General features: G+C 34.6%; 3 protein-coding genes across 6 annotated transcripts; 1 reads left to right on the top strand and 2 right to left on the bottom strand.

Moving 5' to 3' along the window:
- Positions 1-606: 606 nt before the first annotated feature.
- On the bottom strand, positions 607-4,244 carry Set8 (SET domain containing 8). 2 transcript variants are annotated; one of them, XR_012047697.1, is made up of 7 exons: positions 3,927-4,244; positions 2,789-2,976; positions 2,539-2,674; positions 2,095-2,450; positions 1,807-1,997; positions 861-1,696; positions 607-772 (listed from the first exon to the last, which is right to left on the bottom strand). XR_012047697.1 is itself a non-coding variant. In XM_072902427.1 (6 exons), the coding sequence occupies exons 1-6, from the start codon at positions 3,988-3,990 to the stop codon at positions 1,486-1,488; spliced, it is 1,146 nt and encodes a 381-aa protein (XP_072758528.1). In that variant the 5' UTR covers positions 3,991-4,244; the 3' UTR covers positions 607-1,485. The 2 variants fall into 2 exon arrangements, 1 of the variants encoding a protein (XP_072758528.1); XM_072902427.1 differs by having other exon boundaries at positions 607-1,696.
- A 1,330-nt stretch (positions 4,245-5,574) lies between these two features.
- Positions 5,575-14,042, top strand: Sno (Protein strawberry notch). Of its 2 annotated transcripts, none has more exons than XM_072901699.1 (17): positions 5,575-5,719; positions 7,336-7,423; positions 7,582-7,689; positions 7,798-8,022; positions 8,509-8,622; positions 8,744-8,881; positions 8,963-9,330; positions 9,554-9,806; positions 9,896-10,221; positions 10,307-10,587; positions 10,681-11,048; positions 11,216-11,663; positions 11,863-12,246; positions 12,335-12,901; positions 13,038-13,354; positions 13,445-13,562; positions 13,678-14,042. In XM_072901699.1, the coding sequence occupies exons 1-16, from the start codon at positions 5,717-5,719 to the stop codon at positions 13,549-13,551; spliced, it is 4,095 nt and encodes a 1,364-aa protein (XP_072757800.1). In that variant the 5' UTR covers positions 5,575-5,716; the 3' UTR covers positions 13,552-13,562; positions 13,678-14,042. The 2 variants fall into 2 exon arrangements, with proteins under 2 accessions (XP_072757800.1, XP_072757799.1); XM_072901698.1 differs by lacking the exon at positions 5,575-5,719 and adding an exon at positions 6,293-6,750.
- Positions 14,043-16,118: 2,076 nt separating this feature from the next.
- Positions 16,119-18,940, bottom strand: Gos28 (golgi SNAP receptor complex member Gos28). Of its 2 annotated transcripts, XM_072901701.1 has the most exons (6): positions 18,729-18,940; positions 18,016-18,191; positions 17,755-17,936; positions 17,581-17,649; positions 17,150-17,432; positions 16,119-16,473 (listed from the first exon to the last, which is right to left on the bottom strand). In XM_072901701.1, the coding sequence occupies exons 1-5, from the start codon at positions 18,760-18,762 to the stop codon at positions 17,195-17,197; spliced, it is 699 nt and encodes a 232-aa protein (XP_072757802.1). In that variant the 5' UTR covers positions 18,763-18,940; the 3' UTR covers positions 16,119-16,473; positions 17,150-17,194. The 2 variants fall into 2 exon arrangements, with proteins under 2 accessions (XP_072757802.1, XP_072757801.1); XM_072901700.1 differs by lacking the exon at positions 16,119-16,473 and having other exon boundaries at positions 16,851-17,432.
- Between the last annotated feature and the right edge of the window lie 182 nt (positions 18,941-19,122).

Below are 19,122 nucleotides of genomic sequence, written 5' to 3' on the forward strand. Positions count from 1 at the left end.
TAATCTTAGATATTTTTTCTTGATATAGCAGAATCTTTTTATATGATTTTTTTTCTTATATAATAACAAAGTCCTTGATAATTGTTCTATAGCTATAGTATAATTTTTTTTAAAGAACAAAGATAGCTAATTTTGACTATAACAGCAAAATATCATGAAATTTAAAAAAATAAATATGAATATAATACTATTATATATAAATTTTAAAATTTTAAATAAACAGTGTGTATATATATGTATATTTTGCGTATAGGTGCGAAACGACAAAAATTCTAATATAACAAAAAATGCACTCTTGTGTGAATATAATCAACAAATTACCTAATAGAATAAAAAATTTTACTATAAAATTATTTCTTCTCTCTTTTTTCCTGTGTAAACACTATATAATGTGTTTATATTTATATATATATATACTCTCTCTCTCTCTCTCTATTTTTATATTATATTGTCTAAAAAAATGAGGAACGGATTAATTTTAATTAATAAACTAATTGGAAAAATTGCATATATAATTAATTGGATTAAAAAACAGAGTACCTGCATATTAAAATATAATAACATAAAAATATAGGAGCAATATCATAATATTAAATAATAATGCATTTATGTTATAAATAGTCGATGAAACGATCAATGTCCATTATCTAATGCAGTTATTTTAAGGAAATATAATATAAGCGATTGAGAAATATCGTTCACACATGTCATACACTATATATATAATTATCTTGAGAAACATTCTCTCATCTAAATATGTGGCAGTGAAAAACTACAACAAAAATTTAACGATACATGTTGCATAAATATTATGACAAAAAGTTTTCTTTTTGCGATAGATATTGATTATATATACATACTTTCTCTTTTTTTTTCCTCAAAAGAAAAAGGAAGAATATATTAAATTTTTAGCTACATCCATATACATCACAAATGCTTCCGCCAGAAACCAGATAAAGTATTTTGTGCTACAATTCATCACAATTTAAAGATCAAATACGAAATTTCCAAATTCAATTGATAATACTGTTTCACGTTAAACATGTTGAATGACAATAATTCATAAATATATACATTGAAAAACTATTATTAAGAACAAATTAAATCAAATCTGATAACAATAAGAATCTGACAACAATATCATGCATTTAAAAACCTTGTTGTTAAAATATTCTAATCATCTTTCATTTTTTTTTCTATAAGAAGAAATAAATTACATTTATAACTTTTTTTAAATCATTAAACAAATTAATTCGTAAAGTGATGTAAAAAAAAGTATTTGGAATTCACTAGCATAATAAAAGTTTGCAAAGTCATATATGTCCAATTCCTAAACATGATGTGGCTTTGCTTTTGAAGACAATTTGTACACAATTCAGCATATGAATAGTCTATATATAAAGTTCCTTCATAGGAGGAACAGAAATAAGAATATTTCTTTTGTACAATGTAATGTTATACATATAAATAATGAAATGGAAAGTGCTATAACGCCAACCATGGATAATAACGAATGGATTCGCGACTTCGATCTCCATAGTCATATGAAACCTCTACACCCATTGGTATATCTTCCTTCGCTGTAAGTACGAGATGTGGTATCGAATTAACTTCGACGATTCGCGCAATTAAATTGCCATTTCGCGAATGGTTGACTAATCGGCCCAATTTATTAGTCTCTGCTGTTGCATCGACACTAAAAATTATATGTATCAATACATTTGTGCTTTTTCTATTTTAATTAAAATTTTTGTAGATTTTTGCATAAAAATAATTATTTCAACAAAATTCCAAAGAGTCTCTCACCAATATTGCTGATTACGATGTTGGAAATAATACATATAACATCCAGTGTTTTGATCTTGCGCATATATTTTTTCACGCTCTTTTGCTTCCACCTGATTAATCAGGTCGCCAATGTATTCAACTACAAACTCGCCTTTAGTAAAATCTCGCGTCGTTATGACACCACGGCCTTTACCCGGAAAATATTTGACCTATGACGACAAATAAATTGTAACTTGTTTGCAGGACTATTTTATAAATAAAAATGTAAATTGATATTTCTGCAATATCTTTATTACAGGTTCTTACCTCTAAGCCTTCCTCCACTTGACAAAGTACCTTATTTTCTAAATCACGTTGTTTCTCCTCCAATACAGTCTTCTTGCTTTTTCTGACACTCCGACGTACTGGAAAGTAGTCAGTTATCGAATGATTTGTTTCAGCACCATGTGACTTGAACGAACGATGATTGATGGATTGACTGGAGACTGCTTTTTTACGTCCACGTGGGGCAGATTTTTTTATAACTTGCAATGGGCTAAGTAATGTAATCACAGATTGCTTTTCATTGGTAGTAATTGTAGCTTTTCCATTTAAATCTTCCGATGGCATATTTATTCTATGCGGTGTAGACGGTCCATAAATCGGAACAGCCACTGGTGTTTCTAAGATTAAAAGTTTTTATGTGTCATAAATTAAATTAAAGAGGGAAAAATCAAATATAGATATGTAGATATTATATATGATTTATACCATCAGTTTTGAATTGTTCTACATCAGAGATAATCTTATTTTCTGCTTCGCAGGCTGAAACAACTTGCACATTTCCAAAAAGATATTGGGTAAGTGATACAGGACTTTTCCCTCTCGTAGATTCCACATTTGAATTCTGAAGCAAATAAAATAACGCTGCGGTGATTTCATATGCTAAAATATATTTACGTACACATTTATAAAAGTACAATTATATTTAAGAAATTTTTATAAATTTTAGAATACTTACTTGATAAGACTCAAGTGTGTACATAAAAGATTTATGCGTTTCCAATGTGGACTGTGGTTTAATTATAAACCTGTCTGTCACCTTTTTATTAGTATCAAATAATTTATTCTCCTTTTTCACAGCTAAATTTGCATCATCATTTTGCACAGATGCAATCTTTGTTTTTTCTACACTACATTTTCGTTTTCCTGTATATATAGACACATAGAGACTATTAATTACATATATTAATAACATTTAATATTTTTTTAAATTGAGAAAAATAATACTGTACATGTTATTATATATAAAAATATTGAAATATAATATAGAATACAAAAGAGAAGAACTGATATTTAAATATTTTATATATTTTATATATTAAGTGCCAGCTATAATATATATAAATATTACTTTACATTAATATAATATATTAATATAAATTACTAAATAAAATTTATACAACTATATAATTGTTAATTTGACAAATAACAGTTTATTTAAATTGTAAAAATATCAAAAAAAAGAATCACAAATCTACAAAAATGCCATGATTGAAAATAATCTCATATATTTTATAAATCACTAAATAAAATTTATACACATATAATTGTTAATTTGACAAATAACAGTTTATATATAAAAAAGAAAACTAAACAAAGTTTAATTTTTAAATTAAAAAAATATCAAAAAAAAGAATCATAAATCTATAAAAATGCCATGATTGAAAATAATCTCCCATATTTCTACGCAAAACGCCACACAACTGACATCTTCAACTATCATACTCCATGTTAATTTAGAGTCTAACCCAAGCTTCTCTAGCCCGAATCCGCAAAGATCACATCTTACAGCCTAACGAAAGTCATCCTTGTACTAATAATCCTTTGGAATAGTCGGATAAATGACAGATTACAGTAACCGTCTCGCGTTTACGAAATTGCAAGATCGACGTGTCTCGAAAAAAAAAAGCTAACAAGTAAATGTCACGATAGAAAGTACAAGACGTAAAGTCGAGAGACATAAAGTCGCGAGGGCGTCTCTACGATAGCGTTCAAAATGGAGCAAGAGAGGAAGTGAGATCCGTTCAAAACATAACCCCACGGTGGGGCCAGGACGAAATGTTGAGTGAAAATGTCAATGCGCGACGTATCCTCACCTCTGACAACGTTCTTGGCGTGGTTTCCCGCGCGATGGGACGACGCCCGGGTCGTTCTGTACATGATAAATCACTGGTGGAGCACGGTCACTCACGGACGGACGGAACTGATGGAAGCGATGTTAACAGCAACCAGCAACCAGCAACGTTAACGGTCGGCAGCAACGGCGATGCGACACGACGTGATAAATTCATACGCGCCTCGTTATCATGCGAATATATCGGCTTCGCTGCGTCGTTTTTACGTTTTTATGTTTTATTAACGACAAGCTACGTATGCGGATTACAATTTCTTTCTTTCTCTCTCTCTTTCTCTCTCTCTCTTTTTTTCTCTGCGGCAAGAAGCCATGAAATTATGGCTGCGTTTCCTTTGGATGCTCACGCGCTGAGAGCGTCTTTCTATCCTTGTTGCTCTTTAGACGTCAAAGAGAGATAGAATGACGCTATCAGCGTGCGATTGGTCAAAGGGAACGCAGCCTATAGTACAAGCAGCGCCGGATGTGTCGCCATATTGCACGCAACGGCCGATACCCAATTAGACGAAGCGGAATTTTAATCATCTTTTATCTATACGAAGCATTCGAATTATTGTTTATGTCGAAAGTGTACGAATCGAATTATTTCATGACTTTTGTGCGAATTGAAAATATAATTTAAAAAAAATGGAGTATCCCGTTATTTATTAATTATAGACAATCAAATAGACGAAAAGAATAAATGTCTCTACATGAAACATTCTAATTCCGAAGTAAACGGAAATAAAAATGTATTATTACGTGTATAGGGAGTCGGCGGGGAGACGAACTTACCGCGTGACGATAGTTAGTTGACGCAGCGGCCGCGCTGCGGCGCTGCTGGCGGCGCGCACCTCGCCGATCGATCGCCGCACTCGAGAGCGTCGACACGTTATTATTTTTTAAACGAATTTATCGGTGATCGTGTCGCACGGAATGACATATCCGCGAAATGCTTCGGTCACTAGAGTAACCGGAAACGTCGCATTTCGCTCGGCGGTATCGAAATTCGCCATCGAACGCTTCCAATAGGCGTTCGCGCAAATTCGCCCGGCGCGGTTCTTTTCTTTTTAGCGCGAATACTTTAAATCATCTAACGATCAGCGCCGCACGCAGCGGCGACGTTGCCAAACGTACGCATCCGCCATTATCCGTACCTATACCCAAGAATATACACGTATACATGATACGCGATATCGCTGCTAAAGACCTAACCTAACATAACCGCCGCGAGTACGGTTGCACGAGCTCGGTGGATAATAAGGGATCGCTGACATGGCATTACAATTTCTCTCGATCACTCGATACATTTGTGAACGTTCGGTTTAAAATGCGATATCAATTTTACAATTTATAATCGTCTCCATGTCTTTTAGGTTTGTATATACATCTACGACGTGTCGTAATCTTTTATATGTTTGTAAAACAACGTCTCTGTCATTACATCATTCGTACTTGATTGAATTATTGTTTCTTATTTCAATCTACAGAGAGCATGAGTGAATAGGAAAGCTACGAGAATCTCCATATAGTTAGCCATCTTTGATAGTACCTTGTCAATGGTAACACATCAGTTTTCTGTGGTTTCCTGTGTCCGTGTCGTCTGGTGCCGCAGTCACATTACGATCGTGAATAGGTATATATGATTGAACAAACAAATCAGCGTTAAGAACCATCAAGAAAAATCGTCGTTCGATCTTTCACTTATCATCGACAGTTTTCTTACTGGTACAACTACGTGATATCTTAAATTTTGGATCCGTGCGCTCTGCTAAAATGGTACGTATACAACATCGAGTAACGAAACCAATAATGTTTAAAAATTTCTTTTGAAAATTTGCATTTTAAATTATAATATATGACTGTACTCGTAAAAACGCATAATGTATCAGCTCCTAATAAATCTTTCGCTATTATTGCGACGATACCGACTCGAATAAGCTCGAAAAGAAACGTTCGTCGCAAGTTGCGGGCAACTTTGAAGAGCGAGCAATTTTATTTAAAAATTGTGAGGGTAAGAGGGAGGGCGACGAAAAAATATTCAATTACGCAAACGTCGATGGATATTGGATTTCTGATAACGTTTTCCAGTTGATCTCTCTCCATAGCGAGAGCAGGGAGGAAAACAAATCCCGAGCGGCGAGCACCCGTCCTCTCCCGCGATCGGTCGCGCAGCGATTAATCGCGAAAACGCGGCAATTTTTTGGCTCCCGCGCCCTGCGAATCTGCCCTTATTCGCTGCCGCGGGTAGCGGTAGCCGGCAACAGCGCGCGTCCGCTTGCAGCGCCATCGGTGGCAGCGGCGCGCACTCTGAGCGGGCGCGTGTGTTTTTGTATTTTCGTTGGTTGCGATGCTGGGCGACGGGCGACGGGTCGACGGGACGGACGGGGGTCAATATGGCGGTAGCCGAGCGAACGCGCTCTCCACTCTCGGCGTGAATCTCGCGCGCGCGCTTACATCGACGACGATTGCGTGAGATGGCCCGGCTCGCATGCACAGTGCTAACGTCCGTTGCGTCGATCTCGTAGCTCGATTACGGCACATCACCCTCACCGGATCAACGCCGCGGAAACCGTCGGCGATGTTAGCTTGATGCGACACGCGCTCCTTCTCCATTCCTTTAATCGGGCCGAAAAAAATCTCGATCGCTCGCGCTCGTTTGTCTCGGGGCCCGCATATTCCGTCGGTAATTCTAGTAGCTCATCTACGCGACCACGCGCTAGGGAATCATCGGGATCCTTATCGTCCTAGCATCGCTACACCTCTTGACAAGGACGCACACGAGATCTCGGAATACTTGGTTTGTCATGGTGGGTTTTTATTCTTGATATTCACAAAAGCTGAAATAAAAAATGTAAGAAGGAGAAAAAAAAGTCGAATATATATTTTACAAAGGATATGAAAGAGCACGCGCTTCCTGCAAAGGTTAATGCGTATTTTGTTATATCTGTTGATTTTTCTATGCGGAAAAAACGACTAACCTAGAGTCTCGCGTGCACAATGTATTCTTTTTTGTTCTTTCGCGCCGAATCAGCGTTCCGATGAGCTGTTACCGCGATCGGAATTGTAAATGACATTGCATTATAATATAAATGTATGAGAGAACACTTTTATCTTAAATTTCGCATATGTATGTATGTGCATTTAATGCATGCTCGACGAAAAATGCTATTCGGATTATAATATTATAAAAAAAAAATTTCAATAATTTATGAAATTCTTGTATACTTTTATTTGTCAATTTGAATTTTTTCTTAGGTCTAAAACAGACCACCTAATTTTAATGTTATGTAATATCTTAAAGATACTTTTAATTTATTTTTTGCTTTTGATTTGATATTTGCTTTTCTGATTTATATCAACTGGTATCTGTTAATCATAATGTATTTTTATAGGCAACAAAAAATGAGGACGGAATGAGCGATGATACTAGTGGAAGTGACTTTGATGATGAAGAGGATCCTGATAAAATTGAAGTACCTGGTAAATTATAAATTTGCATTGTACAAACGATATGTTTATATATATCTTGTCGTAATAAAAACTTTTCTAGGAATTTGCCATTTTTTACAAGATGATGCAACTATTTTTTACACAATTTAAGTAATGTTTTAAAAACTTAAAGAAACAATTTTTATTAGGTGGGGGTAAAGATCTTGCAACCGCTGCTGGAATTGGTAATATCAAAGATGAAAAACCTACAGATTTGCCAACGAATACTTTGGAAAAGACACAAGGAACGTTAAATGGTAAATCATTATATATATATATATATATTTATATAATATTTAAAGCAAGGCAAATCTTTTTATTAGTTTTTTCTATTATTTTAATATTATCTATCTAAAAATATTTAGTATTAAACCAAAAATTTGGCAACAAAATTCCTGGAGGATTAGTAACAAAGGCTGCAACACCGGGTTATGAAATGGTGCATGTAGGAGGTTCTCAAGGCACTCCACCAGGTTTGGTTAATACAAATCAAATGAATCAACTCAATCAATTAGCGACTGGTGGATATGGTTTTCCACCAGGATTAGCTTCTCTTGCAGGATTTAATCCTGCTGCTTTTCTCCAGTCAAGTAAGTTTACTTTTAAAAATGTTTTTATTGCGATGTGATAGAATGAAAAATTTTATATAGTACATAGAAAGCAGATTTTTTTTTTTCTTTCTACTTAATTTTTAAAAACTTTCTTTCATATAAAAGTATGTATAAATTATATAATCTGTACATACATAAATAATTTATATTCACGTACAGAACCATATTAATAATATCTCGATGACTTACATAAATTACTATCAGTTTTTTAAATATAATATTTATTTTAAATTTTCTTGCCTAATTACTGTTCTGTCTTGTAATAAATAAGATGATGTTTTGCGTGTCCTTATTATATGTTTATAAAAATAATAAAAGATTGAATAATATTAAGCTATACATATATATATTTAAGAAATGAGAAAATTGTATTTATAAGTTGCCATATTTGTCTAATACAAATTAATAGCAAATTGTGATTGCTACAATAATATTAATTATATATTTATGTTAATTATTCCTTAGGCATGGATATGAATGCTTTAATGGGTAGCTTTATGGGTATGTCTGGAATGAACATGGGGGTTAATCCTTTTGTTCAGTTGCTTAATCAAAGTGGAATTCATCCTAATTGGACAGGTATTTCAGCTATTTTTAATATATTGCGAAAACATCCCAAGTATCGTAAAAAACACTTCAAAAAAATGACAATTTAAGAAGCAATTTTATATCATTTGTTAATTTACTAATTTTGTTATAGGAAAAAATATGTCACAGATGTGGATGAATTCAGGTGATCCAACAAAAATGATGCAGCCAAATATACCAGAAGAGGAAGAAGTAGATGATGAAGATATGGGTGTTGCCGAGACTTATGCCGATTACATGCCGACGAAATGTATGTATTAATAATGTCCATCGTTTCATTTCTCTTTTATTTACACGCTACTCACTTTCAACTGAAATTTGTAATTAACAGTGAAACTCGGACGAAAGCATCCAGATCCGGTTGTCGAAACGGCATCCTTGTCAAGTGTCGAACCAACAGATGTTTGGTACAAAGTATCTATACCGGAGGATTCGATACGATCTGGCGCGTTATCTGCGCTTCAACTCGAGTCAATCACGTACGCTTCTCAACAGCATGAGCATTTGCTGCCCGATGGTACACGCGCCGGATTTCTTATCGGCGACGGTGCGGGTGTTGGCAAAGGCAGAACTATAGCCGGCATAATATTCGAGAATTATTTGAAAGGTCGAAAACGTGCCATTTGGGTATCAGTGTCGAACGATCTCAAATACGACGCCGAACGCGATTTAAAAGATATAGGTGCATCTAAAATCGAAGTATGTATTTTGTTTTGTACTACCTAAATTGTATTAAAATCATATACTGTTAAATATGTGAACAATTGATATTAAAATATTAATATTAAAAATTTCAATTTTAATTTTTTGTTTCTCACTTGCAATCAATACATTATTAGCTTACATTTTAATAATTTTATATAATTATTGTAAATACAATTAATACACAATTACAATAAATTTATTACGAATAAATTTGCAGGTACACCCATTGAATAAATTCAAGTATGCGAAAATCTCATCAGCCGTAAACGGCAATGTGAAAAAAGGCGTAATCTTCAGTACATATTCTGCGTTAATTGGTGAATCGTCACAAAGTGGCGGAAAATACAAGAGCCGGTTGAAACAGCTATTGCAATGGTGCGGTGAAGATTTCGATGGTCTAATCATTTTTGACGAATGTCACCGTGCGAAAAATTTGTGCCCTACTGGAAGTTCAAAACCTACAAAAACAGGTGAAATAAATTTATATACATAAAAAAATCTACTTGTTTGAAGCATCTACATGAATGGCTTTAGTTTATCGATAATAAAACTTTTGCAGGATTAACGGTCTTGGAACTGCAAAATAAACTTCCAAAGTCTAGAGTCGTATATGCCAGCGCTACTGGCGCTTCCGAACCTCGCAATATGGCCTACATGGTACGATTAGGTATGTGGGGCGAAGGCACCCCTTTCCCGGAATTTAATGATTTTATCACCGCTGTGGAAAAGCGCGGTGTCGGCGCGATGGAGATTGTAGCAATGGACATGAAACTACGCGGTATGTACATCGCTCGGCAATTGAGTTTCCACGGTGTTGCCTTCAAGATTGAGGAAGTACCTCTTTCCAAGGATTTCACGAAAGTGTATGATCATTCGGTGCGATTGGTGAGTTATCGTGTGCGAAAATATAAGTTTTTACAAATTGTTCAAAATATCCTCAACCTCAAACGCAATCTATATTTTCATCTAGTGGGTAGAAGCGATGCAGAGATTTCAAGAGGCAGCGGAATTGATAGACGCGGAAAATCGCATGAAGAAGACGATGTGGGGTCAATTTTGGTCGTCACATCAGCGCTTCTTCAAGTATCTCTGTATTGCTGCAAAAGTGAAGCATGCAGTGGCTGTGGCTCGCGAGGCGGTTAAATGCGGCAAGTGCGTAGTGATTGGTTTGCAGTCTACCGGCGAGGCACGCACCTTGGAACAATTGGAACGCGATGACGGCGAACTCAGCGATTTCGTTTCCACTGCCAAGTCAGTGACCTTTTAGCTCGTAACGAGGGAAATAATTATGAAATAGATTCAGAACATATTTAATAATAATAATAATAATTTCGATGTTTACAGAGGTGTTTTGCAAACGCTAGTGGAGAAACACTTTCCTGCACCAGATCGTAATCGCATCCAGCGTCTTCTTGGTCTAGAACCACCAAAGCTTAAGTTAGAAGGCGAAGATGATATGGACGGTGCTGGTGGTTCTGCGGGTGGTAGCAAAAGGAAACCAATCCGGCAAGCGGCGCAGCGTGCATCGAAAAAGGTGCGCGCCTGGTCGTCAGAAGAGGAGATATCGGAGGAAGATAGAAACGGTGCTCATAGTTCCGGTTCAGAGTTTAAGTTAAGCGGTAGTGAAAGCGAAGACGATCATCATACCGACGAAGAGAGCAATATCAGTTCCGATTTTAATCCGTTCTTCAGCGATAGCGATTCTGATGCTGGTAATTTTGCACTAACTTTTTTATTTCGTAATCCATTTTCTTTTTTACTTTGATTTTTAAGTCGAGTTTTATATATATATATATATATATATATATATATATATATATATATATATATATATATATAAAATTGGTGCAAAATTTCTCAATAATTATTTTATTTTTAGATCCTTGGGATAGGCGAAAGAAAAAGGGCAAGAAACAAAAGAAACCTGCGAAGAAACGTTTGAGCACGCAAGATAAAATCCAATCGATGCTGGTGCACAAACAGTCCAGCAACAGAAATAAACGCAATGGCGATACGGCAATGAGCGGTGGACCTATAGGTGCCATGGGCGGAGGTGCGTCAAATAATCAGGCACCGCCTAGAGATGCTATCGAGAGGGCTTGTAGTATGAAGGAAGAACTATTATCGCAAATAGAGACTCTTGGCGAACGATTGCCGCCAAACACGCTAGATCAATTGATAGACGAGCTCGGTGGACCAGAGAATGTTGCGGAAATGACGGGTAGGAAAGGTCGCGTCGTACAAACGGAAGACGGTGCAATACAATACGAGTCCAGATCGGAAGTAGATGTTCCTTTGGAAACTCTCAATCTGACAGAGAAGCAGAGGTAGGTATCGAACAAAAATTCTTACATACAAGCATACTTCCACTAAGTCGCATATTTAATTTTCATTGATTCGTAAAGAAATTTTTCATACATAAGATAATATTCTAATATAATTTATATTACACATTTATTGTGTCTACAAAAACGCGTTTATATTGGTCAAATATTTTTAATAAATAAATATCTATCTTGTGTACAGGTTTATGGATGGAGAGAAAACTGTAGCGATAATTTCTGAAGCGGCTAGTAGTGGTATATCATTGCAGAGCGACAGACGAGCGAGGAATCAAATGCGACGTGTGCATATCACGCTCGAGTTACCGTGGAGTGCGGACAGAGCGATACAACAATTTGGACGAACGCATCGATCGAATCAGGTTAATGCGCCGGAATATATATTTCTTATATCAGATTTGGCCGGAGAAAGGAGATTCGCCTCGATTGTTGCAAAGCGTCTAGAAAGTCTGGGTGCACTGACGCACGGTGATCGTCGCGCGACGGAGACTCGAGATCTCTCGCAGTTTAATATCGATAACAAATATGGTCGCGCAGCACTTGAAGCGACGATGAAAACTATAATGGGGTTCGTAATCAGTGAAAAATATATCGAAAAATCATCTCGCAAAATATGGGGAATAGAGATTTATAAAATTGACAAATTATAATTTCAGGTACGAAGCGCCATTGGTACCACCACCTCAAGACTATCACGGAGACTTTTTCAAAGACGTGGCTGACGCGCTAGTAGGCGTCGGTTTAATTTGCAACAGTGAGAGCACCCCAGGTGTACTCACACTCGACAAAGATTACAATAATATGTCAAAGTTCCTGAATCGTATTCTCGGCATGCCGGTCGATTTGCAAAATCGTCTGTTCAAATATTTCACCGATACACTCAACGCCATCATCACACAGGCTAAGAAGACCGGTCGCTTCGACATGGGTATTCTTGACCTCGGAACATCGGGCGAAAACGTGCACAGAGTGCGATTGTACCGATTCTTACGAAAACATGCGACCGGGAAAGCACCAACGGAGTTGCACGTGGTTCATGTTGAACGTGGCATGAGTTGGGCCGAAGCCACGAACAAATGTTCGGAATTAACCGGGGCGAAAGAGGGCTTCTACCTCAGTCATCAAGTACGTAATGGCAAACAGACAGCAATTCTCGCGATCGTAGTGGACAGTGGCAAGAAGAAGACCGAGAGCAAGAAAGATCAGCTTTATATGGTGTACAGGTAATTACTTGAAACTCTTCTACATATATTTACAATAGTTTAAATCATTATAATATAAACAGTAGAATTAGGGTTATCTGTTTTATATCAGCATAATCTTTGATTTTATTGAAAATGATATAATCATTCATTGTAGACCCAACACGGGACTACAATTACGACAGGAGAGTCTAGGTGAATTAGAAAAAAAATATAAGAAAGTAAGTAACGATGAGGCTGAACCACACTGGACGCAACAGTACGAGGCTTCCGTAAATACGTGTTCACACGCGTACTGGAGCGGAAATTGTAAAAACGCCACTCTTGGACTTATGGACTGTGAAGTAGGGCTAAGAAGACGTTCCTATAATGTATTAGCCGGTTCGGTTCTGAGCGTTTGGAGCCGTGTGGAGAACGTCCTGGCTGCACGATCCGGACATAATTCTAAAATGCAAGTTGTGAGACTGCGAACAGGTAAGTTAATTCGATAATTATAATTCATAATTGTTGTTCCGGTAAAGCTGGTAAAAAAACGACAATTTCTTACCTTTGTTTCTGTGACAGATGAAGGGTTGAAGATCGTCGGCACGCTTATTCCAAAGTCTTGTATGGAAGCGTTGCGTCAAGCGCTTTCCTCCGACGCGGAAAACACGGAGGAACAGACGTTTTGAATGTATCAAGGGTAAGATGTCAGATGAATCATATTTATATATTGCGCATAAAAATAATTCATATACATAAAATTATCGATTTTCATTCTCAGTATCCTCGAGTTAATATTTAATTAATTATTCTAGAGGTATGAATAGGACCAAGCAAGCTTTTCGGCATGATTTTAATATGCCGTGATGTCTAGAAAAATCCCTCTTTTCTTAAACCTTTCATCGAAACACAACAAGGGGAATGCGAATTGTGCAAATATGCGACCGTCATCAGGCATATTACTGGAACCTTTGATACGTCGAAAAATAGATTCCAAGATGAATCTACTAGTCGGCAACAGTCGGCGCTTTGCTATCCAATGTTGATGAATGACAAGCAAACGCTTCCATAATTAACCGACAAAGTCAAGACTACAACTTGCTGCTTAGTTATTTGTCATGCAATCGTGAAAATTGTAGCATCCACCCGCCGTATACCAATGTAGATTTCTAAGTAGTTAGCCCTCTCTTTTATTATCTTCTAGAAATATGTACGCCCTCCCCCTCCCCTCTCCCTGTTACACCAGGAAGAGGAAGTTTATTTTTTACATCGTCGTCGTTACTTATAATATTTTCACCAAGAGATTTTTAGCAGACATAGTGACGTACAGTAGGGTGAACACAAATTCCATTCATTTTGGCTGTGTCCTAAAAGAAACGCGAGAAGAGTAATTGGACAACTCATAAAGAATGCGTTTTCACTTAGAAACGTATTCTATTTAAACGTATGTTTCAAGACGTGTTCATTCAATTTATTCAAACTATTCTATAGCGCGAATTTAAACATTCGACGACCATCAATTGTTTTCATTGAAATCACAGTGCCAGTAAATTCGGTTAAAAATGGTAACTATCAACAGGATAAATTAATAAATCGAAAATAAGACGATTGGAATATTTTGATTTTATCTGGAAAGCACAAATGTATACGCGACAGCTTTTTTGATTTGTTTGTTTAGCGTTTTTGTTTGATCTTAATCCAATCGATCAATTGGAAGGATTTTTCATATGTGCTACTGCTATTGTTGCTACAGCTACCATTATCACTATAAATTACTGCTAATATATTAATATTAATGCTGCACACATACAATTACACATACACATACAATTACAAAATTACTATTAATATTATCAAGATGTAGGGAGACGAGGTAAACACTATATATACACACACATTGCAAATATACTTGTTTTTTTTTTCTATTCTGTAAAACTTGAGAGATACATAATTTATACTATTCATGTGCCAAGTTATACATACATTCTCTATTTCTTTCTCTTATTATTGTGACAAAAAAAAAACTGGTTTAAAAAAAAGAGATTGATTTTTATTAATTTTATTCTACATATCACTAGATGTAAAAAAATTACATTCCCATCTATAAATGGGGTACATTTTAAGTTTTATATGATACAAGTTATCTTCACTTAAAGTCGGCATTATTAAAAGAATGCAAAAGTATAATTTATAATACTCTTTCTTACAAAGTAGAATTATTTTTAATTTTTTTTTTAAATAGAAAAAATATATATAATACTTTTTCCTTTGTTTGAACTTTTGAATTTATTTATTTTTTACAAATTTTACTGAAATGTATCGAAAGTGAAATAAAACGTAAAGATGTATGATACTTTCACGATGCTGTAAATCTTAATCGACAGCACAACTTTAACGACATACTTTTTGAAATTGTTCAGGACGATACCTCGTCTCTCGACGATCATCACCTTTAAACTAGTTAGCCTTAAAACAAAGGGAAAAAAGAATTAGATCGAAATAACGTATACAGCCGATATATTTATATTCAAATGCATATACTAGTAACCAGTGCGGCCTGTATGTACACTGAATGTATGTAGTTGTCTGTTTGTACGTCTGAACAAGTTTTGAACGAATGCAAAGTTTTGAGGAAGAACTAATAATGATATAGGCCTCGCGATATATCCACTTTCTCTAATAATAATGATAGAATTACAAGATGCAGACTTTTAGAGCGTAGAGTACTGTCGGAACAGTGTTAGAATAAATCCATGATTAGAATTCTCATTTTAGTGATTTAATTTTTAAGAACGTGTGCGTATAATGCGTCTGATGGGAGAAAGATGTTCATCGTCATTCACCTGTTTCCACGATTTCTCGCATCGCGAGTAATTATAATATGTAACAATAGAAACTAACATCTACACAGATAACTACATATTGCATTTATAAGGAAGAAAAAAATAACATTTGATCGTATAATATTTATTATATTCATTATATATATATATATTCGATAATAATCTATGATAATTTTTTTTGCCATAATTAAAAAAAAAGAAAAAAGAAAAATGCAATATTTTAGCGAGATTTATATCGTAGGTTTAATTCCTTTAGCTGCTATCAAGTATTTGTAATACGTGATATTAATTATTATTACATTACTTTGACAAAATACGGAAACGTAGAATTAAATGTGTGATCCGAACATACGAATCACGTCGTTCAATTCAGAGTTCCATTCAAAGATGCAATTATAGATATAAATAATAAATTGGGCAGCGAAACTTTACGACGTGATTATATGCTGATAAAGTTAAATGTAAAATGTACATATTGAAGATTGTAAAACGGAACTTTAGAACGTAGACGAGATGCTATTTTGTATTCGATATTTTTTACACTTATTATCTCGCTTGAGTTCCTATCTTTGCAGGCGCGACTTATAAATGTAGTATCTAGTAGACGTGGAAACAGGCACGCTTTCTAGTGAAATAATTATTCCTTTTGTAATGTGCTGTGTTTACTTTCATGGATGACAAATCGAACGAGTGTTGCGTGTATATATGCATATGTATAAATGTCTCTGTGTACGTCAACCCAATAATTCTTATTCAAAATGACATCATCTGAAAATTGTTTCGTTAAGATCTTACTATTCTGCATTGTTAAATCGATCAACATACTTAATTTCTCTTTTAGAAAAACACTGAGGTAACTTTGATCCTTTTTTTTAATTTAAAAATGCGTTACACAATGCAGAGTAAAAGAAACTATTGGTTTATATAAATATGAAATACAATAATTTTACTGTAAAATTGTACAAGTTATTCTATGAAGGTCCTAATTTTTCATGAAGAAAAAAATTAATATTCTCAACATCAAAAAAAGATAAATAAATCGTAATTTAACTGTGCATCTCTTCCCACCTTAAAAAAGAATCAGTAAAAAAAAAAAAATTATATATATATATATAATTAAAAAGTGCAATTAAAAACAAAGAACATTACATATCTTAACATTTATTAGCTTAATGTATCTCGAACGTAGATTGTAGTTCTACTTATATCGTGTATTTCACGTTTTGCATTTCAGTATAAAAAAACTATACACATGAACTTTCCTTGCACGTTTGTTGAATATACTTTTTCGCGATACACAATCGCACATATACAATTTCGCACACCCTATATATACTAAGATTCCCTCGTATTTACTAAATTCAATAATATCTCTTAAAGTATATCTATATTCTCACCGAAATAATTGTCACACGTATGTATATTCCACTAAAATAATCGTTACCTGCAGACAATGGAAGGTTTTTTTGGTATTGGTATTGAATCTTGTTTAATGAAAGGCATACAGAAGCATCAAGAATGTGCAAATTCCGATGACGAGGCCGAGTATAACGGAATCTCTTCTCTTTCGTAAATTTATCCTTTGCAGTAAACTGTTCACCGCTGGAAATCGATTGGAGATATCGTTGAATTTGGTTCGTATACGTTTGAACGCCTGTCTCTGAGACATTAGATGGTCTCGCGTCTCCATGGCTATGCTTATTTGATCATTGATCAATCGATCAGAGCTAAAAAATAAAATAAATTACATATATGTATGTGTATATATAATATATGCCAAAAAAAATATCTAACATAAGCATATATAATACAATAATATACTAATAAAATATACACATTTTATTTAGCATCATTGATAAAGAAAAATTAACTTACTTGTGAATATGCTGGTTTTCTTTGAGGTACATTTCGCGCCGATTCAATCCACTCGCACTTTTATAATTACTGAAATAGATATAAATGTGATTTTAAATAATTTTTATCAACACAAAAATATTTGTTACGTAACATGTAACGCTGTAAGAATAGTAACAGATAATTTATACCTACTCTATTTCTTTACGAACGCTGCCTAGCAGATCTTCGCGATCTTTCCTAGCCATAAAATTATTTCTAATCTTGTTAAATTCCAGTTTATAATCTTTCAATATTTCCTTGTGACGTTGCATCGTATGTAACATAGCTGCTCCATTTGGTTGCAATTCGCTCATCCTCTCATTTATGAAAAGTAACTATATCAATTGTATTTAATTAATAAAAATATTTATACTGTTTAAAAATATATGAAAGGAGAGAAAAAAAAGAACCTACTTTGGAAAGTAGTGTCTCTATCTCCGATGCCATGTTCTCAAATACCTGTTCCTCATCCAGAAGAGGAATTTCATCTGTGTTAACATGTCTAGCGGTTGTATTTATACCCAGCTTACTGAATGCCACTAACTTTGCATCAATTTCATTTTCCAGATGTCTCGCCTGTTTCCTGAGATCTACAACGTCTCTCATTAGTCTTGCATACTAATCTTATAATTTTTGCCAGATAAAAAATATTTCTGCATCTAATCTGGTCTTTTTATATGTTTATTTGTATTCCATGTTATATTTAAAATAAACTGTATGCTTTTATAAGTTTTATCTAATACAGATTGCATCTTCTTTATGGAAATAACAGAATAGGAAAAAGAACCATAAATATTACTATGCATTATTACAATATCATTGCATTATTATTATTATTAATGCAACGAGATATCTGAAATTGCAAGCATGTCAGAAATATAGCAATATGTATATAAAAATTTTATATATATATATATATATATATAAAATACAATATAATATAATAAAATATAATTAAAAAAAAAGTGAATGACAGCTGAGACAGTAACGTCAAGTATCTAAAGAACGCATGTCATAAACTGAAAGCACATCCTTTGGAAGGATTTTTGCGTAATATATTCTAATGTAAACAAAAAAGTCGGGGCTAACGACACGCATATAAGAATCTTGGTACGTCAAATGCGTACCTTCCCAGTCGATTGCGTCCTGCGAGTTGGCCATTTATCGTGAATCGCAAGTACACGCGTCCAATGCATAAAATGTCACATAACACGTCTTTCTTTGTATGTATGTACTTCTTACTGGGATAAATATTCTACAGTGATAAATAGAAAACGCAACACAATGACCAGCAATGACAAATATAGAAGCTCAACAAATTTCTCCTCTGGAGAAAAAAAGAACGATTTTCAGCGCCGTCTGAATTTATTCCCGTAAGTTGTAAACTAAGTATGCCACGTGACAAGTAGCAATATGCGCCAAATTAAAACGTACACGTGCTTTCTTACAAAAATATATATATATATATATATATTATTTATATAGCTGTCAATATATGGGCTATTGTATAAATTACAGGTG

Source organism: Anoplolepis gracilipes, chromosome 11, assembly GCF_047496725.1.
Source record: "Anoplolepis gracilipes chromosome 11, ASM4749672v1, whole genome shotgun sequence".
Lineage (NCBI taxonomy): Eukaryota > Metazoa > Arthropoda > Insecta > Hymenoptera > Formicidae > Anoplolepis > Anoplolepis gracilipes.

Bases quoted from the DNA above. Each gene is read 5' to 3' on its own strand.
- Set8 (XM_072902427.1), bottom strand. From the start codon at position 3,990: ATGTACAGAACGACCCGGGCGTCGTCCCATCGCGCGGGAAACCACGCC. The intron at 2,977-3,926 runs GTGAGGATACGT...CTATATATACAG, and splicing joins CGCCAAGAACGTTGTCAGAG to GAAAACGAAAATGTAGTGTA. The intron at 1,998-2,094 runs GTAAGAACCTGT...TTGTCGTCATAG, and splicing joins AAGTGGAGGAAGGCTTAGAG to GTCAAATATTTTCCGGGTAA.
- Sno (XM_072901699.1), top strand. The intron at 9,331-9,553 runs GTATGTATTTTG...ATAAATTTGCAG, and splicing joins TAGGTGCATCTAAAATCGAA to GTACACCCATTGAATAAATT. The intron at 12,247-12,334 runs GTTCGTAATCAG...TTATAATTTCAG, and splicing joins ACGATGAAAACTATAATGGG to GTACGAAGCGCCATTGGTAC.
- Gos28 (XM_072901701.1), bottom strand. From the start codon at position 18,762: ATGGCCAACTCGCAGGACGCAATCGACTGGGAAG. The intron at 18,192-18,728 runs GTACGCATTTGA...GAGACGTTGTAG, and splicing joins GGACGCAATCGACTGGGAAG to ATCTCAGGAAACAGGCGAGA. The intron at 17,650-17,754 runs GTAGGTATAAAT...TATCTATTTCAG, and splicing joins AGCGTTCGTAAAGAAATAGA to TAATTATAAAAGTGCGAGTG.